This window comes from Merops nubicus, unplaced genomic scaffold (assembly GCF_000691845.1).
Source record: "Merops nubicus isolate BGI_N331 unplaced genomic scaffold, ASM69184v1 scaffold1510, whole genome shotgun sequence".
Lineage (NCBI taxonomy): Eukaryota > Metazoa > Chordata > Aves > Coraciiformes > Meropidae > Merops > Merops nubicus.
Genome location: NW_008580677.1, coordinates 178,538 through 190,971, shown reverse-complemented (window position 1 = coordinate 190,971; position 12,434 = coordinate 178,538). Strand labels below are relative to the sequence as shown.

At 36.1% G+C, this 12,434-nt stretch overlaps 1 protein-coding gene across 1 annotated transcript in view; it reads left to right on the top strand.

Moving 5' to 3' along the window:
- The window catches only part of LTBP1 (latent transforming growth factor beta binding protein 1), a gene marked incomplete at its 5' end in the record, with an annotated part of 90,573 nt that overhangs the window by 4,675 nt on the left and 73,464 nt on the right, over positions 1-12,434 (top strand). The window contains one exon of the mRNA XM_008948940.1: positions 1,015-1,086. Coding sequence (XP_008947188.1) covers positions 1,015-1,086 — 72 coding nt within the window. The remainder of the gene's footprint in view (positions 1-1,014; positions 1,087-12,434) is intronic.

Here is a 12,434-nt window from a genome sequence, read left to right as displayed (position 1 = left end):
CTGCTGAACATTTAGAACACTTTTAAAGGAAAACAAACGATATGACCAAATGTAAGGTATTTCTGTTGTACTTTTCAAATTATGAACAACTCTCTTGACTCATATTAAAGGCAGTTATGTGATCACAGTGCCAAAAGTTCAGTACTATATGTTTAATAAAGCACTGGGCTTCACCAAGAGGTTAGCTTTTAGTGCATAACCATACAAAGAAGTTACTTCTCTCATTTATTGTAACAGTTTAAGAATCAATAAACAGTAGTCTCAAAGGCAGCCTTAAGCTGAGGAAAGAAACAATAAATAGAAATTAAAAACTAGTTAACTGAACACTTTTCTATTTTGGCAAAATTGAATTCAGCCTATGTTTTGGAGCACTGTTACGCCCTTAACAGTTTACACTGATCAGATCACTGTCACTGTGTAAGTGACACAACCTTCTAAAATTCAGCAGCTTTGTTAGGTAAATCTCAAATGTGGCTTTTTCTTCTTTGTGCCTTGTTTTAAAAGTTCATTTGCATCCATTTCCTCTGTATTTCAAACATTTTTTTAATTTGATATTGCAGGAGAAATGGTACGTAACAATTTTGCTTAACATTGAAGACACTTCTGTTTTCTGAAGTTGCTTTTAGTTTTAAAACCACAGAGTTTCCATCATGAATCTTCACCTTTATCTTTTCATAACATGATACTTGTAGCTGATTTGGGAAAGTAAATTTTTTGTATATTTGAGAAAACTAGGATGAAAGATAATGTTCTGATTTCAAAGGTTTCTTTTTTTGAAAGAATAATTTGACTGGATAATGGAAGACTTAAGTCATATACATGTAGAAAGAGATGAAGTTAAGGTTATCTGTACAACCTTTCATTGTAATTTCATGGCCTTTTGTGCTTAACCATGTATCATAAAGACTTAGGATTTTTTTTTTTTTTGTTTCTAATTAAAAAAAGCCAGCTATCAGTCTTCCTAAATAAGCATATAAGTCATCACTATTTAACTGATGTCATTTTTTTCTTCAGTGTACCATGGATACAGTCCTATGATGGAATGCCCACAAGGCTACAAGAGAATCAATGCTACATTTTGTCAAGGTATGATTGTGCTCACAATTGGTTGTGTTTGTTATGAGTACCAGTTTTCTGTGACAGATTCTTTGGTATTTGTGATGTAGGTGAATGAAACGAGTCCATTGATTTGTATTTGTGAAAAAATGTTGAGACTTTTTTTAATTATTTCCAAATACTGGCAATTCCATAGTGTGGGTTTTGGCTCTGAGGCAAAAAAACTTTAAAAACTTTTATGTATACTCTTGTTTTCATTGATGATGTATAAAGATGACTTCATAAGGATTCATTTACTTCGTTTTTCAGTAGAAGTACATTGATCTGTGTGTTCTTAGGCTAAACAGTAAACCTGCAGGTTTACTCAGTTAAGTCAGATGAAACCAGTCATAGAGGATAATTTCTGTAATCATGAAAATACAGACTTATCAGAGAACAATTCATTTAAATTTAAGAGGTTAGGCACAACAGTACTGAGAACAGCCAGATAATGTCACTGGCAAGTGGAAGTGAAAAACCATGTGTACCTGGCTGCCATGTAAAGCAGTGATCCACATACTTCAAGAATGTGCACAGTGCAGATGAGAGTGTTTGGAGTTAGACACTGTGTAAGTTGTATTACTCAAAGATTGTGCCATATATCTTCTGGCTGTAAGCACAGAAGTTATCAAAACATACAGGGTTGTGGGATCAGCATGGTCATGCAGTTACACAGAAAGTCTTGGGGCATTTGGATTCTCTTCACCCACAGCATCTCTGATGAAGCTGAATAGGTGACCATAGACGTATGCTTATTCACACTGTGTAACTTCAATGAGTATCAGTGCAGATGAGAGTGTTTGGAGTTAGACACTGTGTAAGTTGTATTACTCAAAGATTGTGCCATATATCTTCTGGCTGTAAGCACAGAAGTTATCAAAACATACAGGGTTGTGGGATCAGCATGATCATGCAGTTACACAGAAAGTCTTGGGGCATTTGGATTCTCTTCACCCACAGCGTCTCTGATGAAGCTGAATAGATGACCATAGACATCTATTGCTCATTCACACTGTGTAACTTGAATGAGTATTGAACAGAGATGTCAGCTGAGGAAGCAGGAAACAGCTTAATTGCTTGTCTGATTTGTTTGCCACAGCTCAAGTAAACAAAAGAAGAGAACTCTGAGAAGATAGGAGCAATCCTGCAGTGGTGTTCTGGAGAGAGATTTGGGAAGGAAGGGAAGAATGAATTCAAGTGAGGCTGACACTGACCTGTGGTTGGGTTTATTAGTCGTTGTTGACACTGCAAGGGTAAAAGAGGTCCCAACAGATAGTATTGGTGGTAGAGAGGAGAAAATGAAAGAGTAATTGATGTTAAAGGATATATGTGTGTGTTTTGGAGACAGAGTTAATTTTATCTAACTGAAAACTTCTGGTTAGCATATCAATGGAGTAATGTGCAGCAGCCAGCCACAAAGAAATTATTTTACTGTCCAAAATAATACAATTTGTAGAGCACTGAACATAAACATCCCACTGCTTCCACTGCTGAGAGAGATGTGAGCTGCTATCTGAAATTAAAGCCACTTGAACCTATCTGTTGCTCAGTTCTCTACAATAGTGGTTTACCAGCTTTCAGGGTTGGGGCATTTGGAGGATTGTGAGAGAAAACTGGGTTAGATCAAAACAGTAAAAAACTAAATGGAAGAGAGATGCAAATTGCATCTCAAGAGCTTGTTCCCTGATCTGCAGTGAAAAACTAGAGTCCTCTTAATAAATAGAAAGGATGTGCAGATGTTGATGGCAGTTACTGATGAGAACTGCAAAGTGAAAAGGTGGAGTAGATAAATGTAAGGCATAGATGGGTCACCCTTTCTCGCCTCAAATTAAACATGCAAGTGGTGTGTGTATTTCAACAAGATGTTTCCATCCATTTTGAAAGAGATTGTCTCATCAACGTATTAGTTATGAGATTTTTTTCAGAGTCTGTAAAAGAGAGGGTTTCTAACTTTGAGCACAGGAAGTGCCTGGAAGATTCTATGATGCATGAATAACATCATGCATCCCTCTGAACATGGTCCAGGAGAGACAAAAGCTTCTGCTGTCTCCAGTGAGTTCACACAAACCGCACTTTATACACAATGGTTTCCTAGACAGCAGTGGCATTTAAAGGCATGTAGGGTATTCTGTTTTGAGGGCTGGTACCTAGTTGTTGGCAAACCTTATTTCACAGGGCTATGGACAGTCAGAAAATGATCCGGTGCTTGTGAAGGTTGCCAGAAGTAGGCCAGGAAGTTGTTTCACTGAGCAGTGACAGGCTGATAGAGAGGGAGAACATATGTCTCTGGGTAGGAGTAAAAGAGGGGGGCTAAGTCCTGCCATGGTAGTGTGCAGACATTTTTGTAGTACATGACTAATACTGCGAGAAATATGAGGCTTCAATAGTTGTTTTTTTATTTATCATCCATCCCAGAAGAGGGAGCTGTAGAGTCTAAAGATAACTTGTAGTTCATACATAGAAACTTATAACCTAGAGTTTAATCAGACAATGGGAGTCATGTTATCCCACCCGGAAGTAGACTGTTGATGAATTGAGGATGGGGACAATCTCTTAACTTTCTGAAGAGGACAGAGGTGGTGACTGCTGCAGTTTCCCCTTATTGCCTTTTTGAGGCTTGAATGGCTTCTCTGTAATTTGCTAACTCACTCCAAAAAGGAGAGGTACAAATAAGTAAGGAACTGGGAGAAGGAATACCCATGGAACAAAGCCAGGATGAAATTTAGTCTTGCTGAAGTAAGTGACAAGATTACTGTTTTCTTTCAGAGGGTCAGGATTTTGACCTCTGTTTGAGCGGTCACCAGGAAAGCTAGCTTCCTATGTGAAAGCTGCTGGCAGGATGCATTTCAGTCCTGAAATGGTCATTAACATGTGCTTCTCAATGGGTCAGGCAAAAGTGTCCTGTTTGTGTTTATCTGAAGCAGACATGCTTTTCCAGAAGAGAAGAGGACAGGGCTAATGAAGAAAAAGCTGTAGCTATCCATATCAAAAACACAGAGCAAAGCAACAGCAGTGGCTGTTTAAGCTGCTGGTGGCAGAGTATTTGTATTCTTGTAATAATCCTTACAATTAAATTAAAGGGAGTGGCACAGCATGTCCATATGCAAGTATATATTTTTAATTAGATTATTCTTTGCCTAAATAGCGTACATGCTGTGTCCGTGCTCAGAAATGGCCAGCATTGCCAGACTAAGCAGTAATGGGGATAAGTTTCTGACTCCCTGCCTACAGTTAAAATAGATTGCTGTTTTCACCTAAGTATTGTCCAACTTTCACTGCCTTGGAAAACACAGGCCTGAAAGCCTAATTAACCTTTTGTTCTACCTTGTTTGTTGTGGTCAAAAGCCTCGTTAGTTTACAAAGTCTATGTAGTATTAGTGTGATTAATAACCAGATCCGTATTTTTTTTTCCTTTCAAGTGAGTGAACTAATGTGATGAAACATTCTTCTCTCTCATGTGTATGTAGAACAAAGAACCATCTGTGGGAATGCTAATTTGAACCATTTAGTGTAATTGCTATAAAGAAAGCTATTTTTCCCCCTCAGTAATTATCTTTTCAATGAGGTGATTTATTACATGTACACACATGGATGCCCTCAGGCTGTCATTAAAGCCAAAGTACAGCTTATCAGAGTTGCAACTTCTTTGTCAGAATCCATACGCGATGCTAATTTCTGCCTCCTTATTTAGAATTTACTTACTGTTTCCTCCTTCTGCTAATGGTTTTCTTGGAAAACTGCAAAAGAATGAAAAAAACAGCTGGTGAAAAGTTTGGATTCATTTTTCAGGAAATGAACATACTGGCAGTAGAGCACTTAAAAAATCTTAACTTCTTATCTTGAAGAACTGGAAAAAATACCTGAACAGTTGCTGCTTCTCAGTGAAGTAAAAAACTTGTGCATTGAAGCTCTTGAAAAGTACCCATATGCTTAAAATTAAATGTAGATGAGCTTGTAGAAAATAGTACTTGTATATTGATGGCTCAAATTCTGTAATCATGTGTTCTGGGGACTTCAAGCTCTTTTCCCTTGGCTTTATCATGATTTAAAATAAATTCTGAAGGTATATTCTGCACTCCTACATTAGTCCAAATAAACAGTAATAAATTTGTTATCTCAGAGTATTGTATTTTATTGCTTCTAAGTAATAAAAGAGCTTTGATTCATAAGAAATGCTATTTAATGTTACTTAGCTGTTAAGTTAACAACCTTCTTTCAGAGAAGTTATTTTATGATGGTCATATGGAGAAACAAATGTAACTCCAGCAACTGGTCTGGGTTGCTGTTTGGACGTTGATTATGTGTTTGGAAAGCCTGGATCTGCAAACTTACATTCCAGTAAATTCCACGCAGAAGTACAAAACAAGTTGGATTGATTTGTGCTGCTGCTACTCTGTTAGCTCACAGAAATCAGTAGGTCATTTCTTAGAATAACCAACTGGGTTTTCTGTAATTTTTAAAAACATATATTGCAATAGTTTCATAAGCAACCAAATCTTGTTGTTTGTTTCTTTTACCCCTTGTTGTTCTCACTATTTGGGTTATTATTGAAACAATCAACTAATGGAGCCAGTAAAATCTGAATGATATATTTTTCTAAGAACTGAGGAGTTTGAAACAGTATTTTTAGTGGTATTGGTTGGTACAGTTGTAATTGATTTTTATAAAGAGAATTATGATACCTGCCTGTTGACTGAACGTGAATATCATTCAGTCAGATGGCAGTGAAGCCTAGCATATACCTACCAGAATGAGTCAAATTTTCACAAATGAGATATAAATTATATGTTCCTGTCTTAATCTGCAACATGAGATATTGTGCATATTAAAGCACTTACTGCATGAAAACATCTGTCAATGCAGATCTCACTTAATGACTGACCACTAGGTCATTCTACTTAAGAAGTTGCCTGGTACTTTGACAAATTCTGATTAGTATATAATTGAACTAGAAGGCTTGCTTTGATTAAATGGAGCAAAGTGGCTTAAGTCTGTGCAGTTCTTATTGAAAGGCAAGTTGTTTTCTTTGCATCAAAAGGAGATCGACATTTTCTGTTCATTTTTATTTACTGTAGGATTTCCTACAGTTTCCTTGCTGTGTTGTGAAAGGTTTTCCCCAGGAGAGCAAAGCCCCAGTCATTAAACTTAGTCATTAAACAAAGTCAGTTTTTGAAAAGTATAGAAGTCTGAATTCAGAGCTAAGTGCAGAAGTCCCCCTCCAGAAGTTATCTTTGCATGTTGCTTGGGCCTGGATTCAGGTGTGGGCTCCTGATGTTGAGGTTGCTTGTGTCCCCTGGCACCAGGGACAGCGGGAATTAGAAAGGCACTTTCTAGCCACAAATTTATTCTGAATATTTCAGTACAGCTACCAGGGCTGTGGTGGTCTGACTATGCTTTCTGCTTTTATAAGTTTTCATTTCTTGATCCAATTTTCATAAGAATCTTCTGGATATCATGACTGTTCTAGCTGGAGGCTGTTGCCTTTGGTTTTTATGCCTTGTCATCTGTCATGTATTGTCTTAAAAACTGTGAAATTATAAGATATTTTCTTCTGTTTATGTATGTTATGTGACTTTGAAAATCTGAATTTTTCAGTGTCATTTGAGACAGATTTATTAATGTAATCAAAAATCACCTGCCAGATGTGTAAAATAGAAAGCACGTTGTATACAAATGAGATCAGATCTAGAATTTTGGTTTGAAGTTAAATGTGGTTAAATGCTCCAAACTGTAATGATTTTGATGAGCATAAATTCAGTGTGTTAAGTATGGAGATGGAAGAATGAATTTCATTTTATACAAATGTTTCAACTTCTAGTATGTCTGTGATCAAATATGGGCTTCACTTGCTATCTGAAATGGGTGGAGTGGACTTGCTCTGTGTGTTCAAATGATCTGCAAGACTGAAGGCAGAGAAGACAGCTTTACACCACCTTAGTGTTTCCTGTGATTCTGCATTAGGCCAGCTGAGCGTGGGTGGTCTGAAGAGCTGTTAGAATGGTTAACACAGCCAAAATCCAGTGAAGTTCACTTCCTTAACTCTCGCCAGCTGAGGCTGCCAAAGGGAAACAATACAGAGCTGATATTCCAACTGTCAGCTTCTGTAGGTGGGTCTATAGCAGAACAGCTCTTTGCTGGTCAACCTCTGCATCACTTTTCTTGGCTATGGTGGTCATCAAGCTCTTCAGGTTGTGTTGACTTGATGTGTAGAAGAGCAGTAGGCTGTGAAGCATTTTCATATTCGCTTGATGAGGAATCTGTTAAAATATTTCAGTTAGTGGGCAAATTAAAGGACATTACAGTAGTTTTATGATGCACCCAATGGATCACTTGGCATGTTTTATAGTAACCAAGCAAAGCATATTCTTTCAGCAGTAAGAGACAGGTACAGATCTTGTTATAAGCAGGGACAGGAATTTTTTCTAGGATTGAATATTTACACTTGACATAGTTTGTTATCCTTGGAGAAGGGATACTCAGGCTGTGTTATGATGTCATTAATCCTAGAATAAAGCTGAAATTATTCATTTCTTGAACGTGGTTGAATTAGGCATGCCATTGCTCAAGGAAAGGCAGGAGAACATTCCATGTAGGTTTCCAGGGGAGAATCAATGTAGTATTGAACAGCAGCTAACACAGCCCCAGACAATCCACTTAAAACGTCATTGTAGAATTGGAGAATGCAAGCCAAACATTGGAAGATAATACCTTCTGAAGTATGTCCTCCCCTTCAGCATAGAGTTCTTCCATTCACCATCATACAGTAGAGAGATAGTTTCTACTATATTGTACCTCTCTGTACACACATACCTATACATTAGCCACAGGGAAACTTTCCATTAGTTGTATAAATACTTTGTCACTTAAATTTAAGTACAGAACAGAATTTGATCTTGTATTTGACTTTTCTCCTTTAAAAGCTTTGAATCATACATTTCTTTGTCAGTCATCACAATTCCCTGGTGTGAAATGCATGTAAGAGAGATGAACAAGTAAATCGATACTTGAGTAAAAGAACCTGACCTTCATAAGGTTGATTGAGATGTTGAAAAGCCACTGGGGTTTTGGATCTTTAAGCAAGGAAGAACTGTTTAGAGAAGAGTTACAAATAATGGTTAAGTTGTTTTTAAAAAGCTTACTGTTTTATTTTCCCTAGATCACAGTTAATGGAAGAAAATAGGTTGTTGTATTAACTATTGCCTGCACTTAGACTGAAAGAAATTTAGTATTGTGATATTCGGCCCATGCAGTTGCAAGTACGTGTGTGTTATGGTCATGAGTAAAGACTGAGGTCAGTTCTTCATCTGATTCAGTTAGCTATCTGGGAAACAAGATTCTGGTAAAGTTGTGTTTTGGAGTTTCTCTAATGCGATATCTTCAAGATTGCCTTACCCTGGACAAAAATCCAAATAAGATTTCTTTTGAACATTCTTAGAAGCCTTGAGTGAAGTAAATTTTCACTTTGATATCTGAATTATCTATTCATTTCTGTCGTCTGATTAAAGTAAGTAAAGTTGTTTGAAAATGAATTTGGTTTTTGTCTTAGAAAAGCTATTTATATAATGATCATGGTTTATAATGAGCTCAATGTTAGCATGTTCTTTCTTGTTGTGATGAATACCATCTAACGTTGTACTCATCTTCCTCCCTTCTGCTTGGTTTTGGAGGGTTGTTTGGGGTTTTTTTGAGTCATGAAGATTACTTTGTTCATAGTCACAGTCTTCACATAAGCAGACAAACATTCAGTTAAGGACTTACTGCTTTAGCTTGTTTTTTGCTCCAGGAAGTTCAGTGGCAGTGAGTCATAAGGACATTGCATTTTCTGAGAGCGGGTTGACCTGACACCCAGCAGACCTATAAAAATTTGGGAAGGTATTAAATGCTAACTGTTGTTGTTAAGAGAGCCTGTTTTAAGCTCTCTTTAGTGAGGAATATTGTGGGATAGATTAACAGTGGTTTGGTTACAGCATCTGGGTGATTCAAAGCTGGGAGCACTGTGGTGGCTTTGAAAGAGAGCACAGTGATTGACTTCACCATATATCAAGCTCTGTGCTTAGAAGAGGACATAAAGGAGCTGAGATACAGCCATTTCATCTGTACTAAACTGCAGCACCACTGTCAAGACCCTGGTTATGGCAAAGGTTCTGTGCATCTGGATGAACTTGTCATAGCAGAGTCACCAACAAGGCCTTTGGGGTGGCATGTGGCTTCCACTGCCATCTCAACAGATCCGAAGTAAGAGTAAAGCTTTCATTTCTTGTCAGACTCTAATGGAGGCAGAATTCCTCCTACCAGATCTAGGAGCACAGTCTGACAAGGTCCAGTTTCATGTATTTGGCATGTATAATAGTACAGAGTAACAGCAAAGGGTCAGGTTGCCAGTGCAGGATGACAATGCTTCTTTCATGCCAGTGAGGTTACACCAGTTTATTACTATTGAGCTGGGTCAAGTCATTCCTATTATCAAGCACAAACTCTTACAAAATCAAGCTTTATTTACTAGTTCTTTAAAGATCATAAATAACAGTGCCTACTGTGAGAGTTTGCTGTGGAGCCATGCAAGGTGCTGTATGGAAAAGCTCCTTGTTTAACCTTCTTTTGATGCAGTAACTAAACCAGAGAATTTTTACCAGTGGAACTTCATTAGTATCTTTTCCTTAAAAACTGAAAATTTGTATTTAGTTGGTCTTTAGATAGCTTTATTTATATTTGTATGTTTTTTATGGTACTGCTATGTAGCCTCTTTAAAAATTTGCTCTGTGTGGATAGTGTTTTATCAAATCACTCTACAACCATGTCATCAGTTCATACTTCTGTACAGCAAAAGATTATTTAGACAACTTTGAAGTAGCTTTTTCTCTAGTTTTTACAATGGATTCTTATTGCTATACTCATTTAAAACTGAAATATTTTTCATGTCTATATACAAGAAATAGAGGGCTAAAAAGAAAAAAAATCTGTTAATCTTGAATCAGATTTCTTTTCCAGCTGCCTGAACAATTTGATTCCAGTGTGATTTGCACAGCTGCACAGTCTGGCAGGTGGTAGGAAACATTTTGGGTAGGTGGCCTTTTACCACAGTCTGAAATAAAGTGAATTAGTAAATCAGGAAAGGATTTTTTTTTTTTTTTTTTTTTTTACTCAATGTTGTTAAATAAACACTAGTCTTACATACACATATGTATGTTTCTTTTGAAAATTTGAACTTTTTTTTTTAATCGGCTTATGGCTTATTTCTCTTGAATCCCCAGATAGGCTTGTGTAATTCAGCACGGAGCATCAGCTCAGTAATTTTATGAGCTCATTGAGAATACATGACTCAGAAAGAAGGCATTAAAAATACGCTGTAATTAAGTTATGTTGAGGCATCAGAACATGCAGAATAAAGTTAACTTTAAAAACTGGATAAATTTAGTAAGAGGAATATCTGTATCAGGAATTCTAGGAGGAACGTTAGTATTGACATCCATATAAGCTGATACTTAAATGCACCAGTGTCTACATTAAGTAGCAATAAATAGAGTATATATGAATTTTTTGTTTAATTTATTATTTTATCTGTATCTATTATCTGTAGTAATAAATTACTATTATTTTAGATTATTTTAAAAAAATAAATACTAGAACAAGAACAGCTAACCTGGGAAGAGATTTAATACAGAGGCAGTAATGACAACATCTGTGAATGTTTCCTGCAGAGTACTTGGATCATTTGGAAAGGAAGATGACTGTGTTTGATGTATTATAGGAAGGTCCTGTCTACTTGCAAATTAGCCACTTCAGTAAATAATGCCATGAAACCTTCACTATTTGTGGGCACAAAGTTGTAAAACAGGGTTCTTCCAGTATACCCAAATGTGTCCAATACATTCCTATGCCAGTTTTTCCTAGCAGTGACATGAAATAATGTTCAGAACTGTAAAAAGTGCATAATTTCTATTTAAATTGTATTTAAATTTGTTTTACTTTAAAATTCACAGTTAGAGCTTATCTGTATAAAGACTTAAATATAAACTGTGTTAAAATATTCATTATAAAATCCAGATAGGAAGGGTCTGCTACAAGGTGTTTGAGATCACTCAGCTAGTTGAAGTTTGTAACTTGTAACTAAAATGTAAGTGCAAAGACCCCCTGCTACAGAACAGAATTCGTTCTTCATTTCACTGTAAATATATATATATGTATTTCAGTCTAGTGGCTAAGTTATTCGGAGTGGAAAAACTGCTTGAAAATTATAATAACACGCCATTTTTTACCTTCTACAGCATACAAATATAGTTCTGCAAACTTAAAAGGCATGGTTCATTTGAGTAGTACAGATAATACTAGTATTGTAAATTATTCAAATTCAAGTTAGAAAAAAAAGTTTCTCTTTTTTCTGTGTTTTTGCAGGACTTTACTTTGGTTTCTACATGCTTATATACTTTCAGTTTTTATATAATAGAATTTACTTATATATTGATTTTTAACATTCCTTAAACTTAAGCCTGATGAAAGCAGTGAGTAAAATCTCCTCCTAATAATGCATCATTTATCATTTTAAACATCAAAAGTATGAATGCACCTATGTTATCTAATCACATACCTAGCTTAAATACTTGTAGAGTGGTAGAGCTATTCTCCTAGTTAGGAAGACTGCCAAATTTCTCATAATGATGTCAGGTTAGCATATAATAATGTATTTTTTCAGTGATTTAAAATTTAAATGCTGTCTTCACTAGACAAAGCATTACTGTTAATTCTTCTTGGATGTATATTCCAGAGAAAGTGATAGGAAAAACAGGATATTGGGTATGTCCGCTGGCATATATCTTGCACTTTTTTTTTTCCAGCAGAATGGGATAATTTTCCTATAAATAAAAATGTATGCTTAAAATTCGTAAAGGGAGACAGTTTAAAAATGTCTGGCTGTAACAATGTAGAAGGTGAGAAAGTATTTTCACTGTATGTACCAGTGTGAAATCAATGAGTAACTAATATTAAATGATAAGAAGCAAGTCAATTTAGAATAAAAGAGTGCATTCTTTGTTAAAAAATTTTTTTTTTTTTATGCTATCTTTAATTCTTCTCTTAATTTCTCCTATGTTCTTCCTCTTCCTCCAAAATCTATAAGTACTTTTTGGACATGTGTGTATGTGTGGTTTGTGTAATTGAGTTGCGGATTTTAATTTTTTAAATCTGGATATTGAGATATTTTTTCCCTGTGTTCAGAGTAAAACTTACTGTCTCTCCCTCTAATGTGTTTCGAATGGCAGACTCAGTGCTCCATCAAAGCAAGTATAATAGTTCCATGGTTTAGCATTTGAGGACCAACCAGACAACCCAAGTTGCCAACAAGT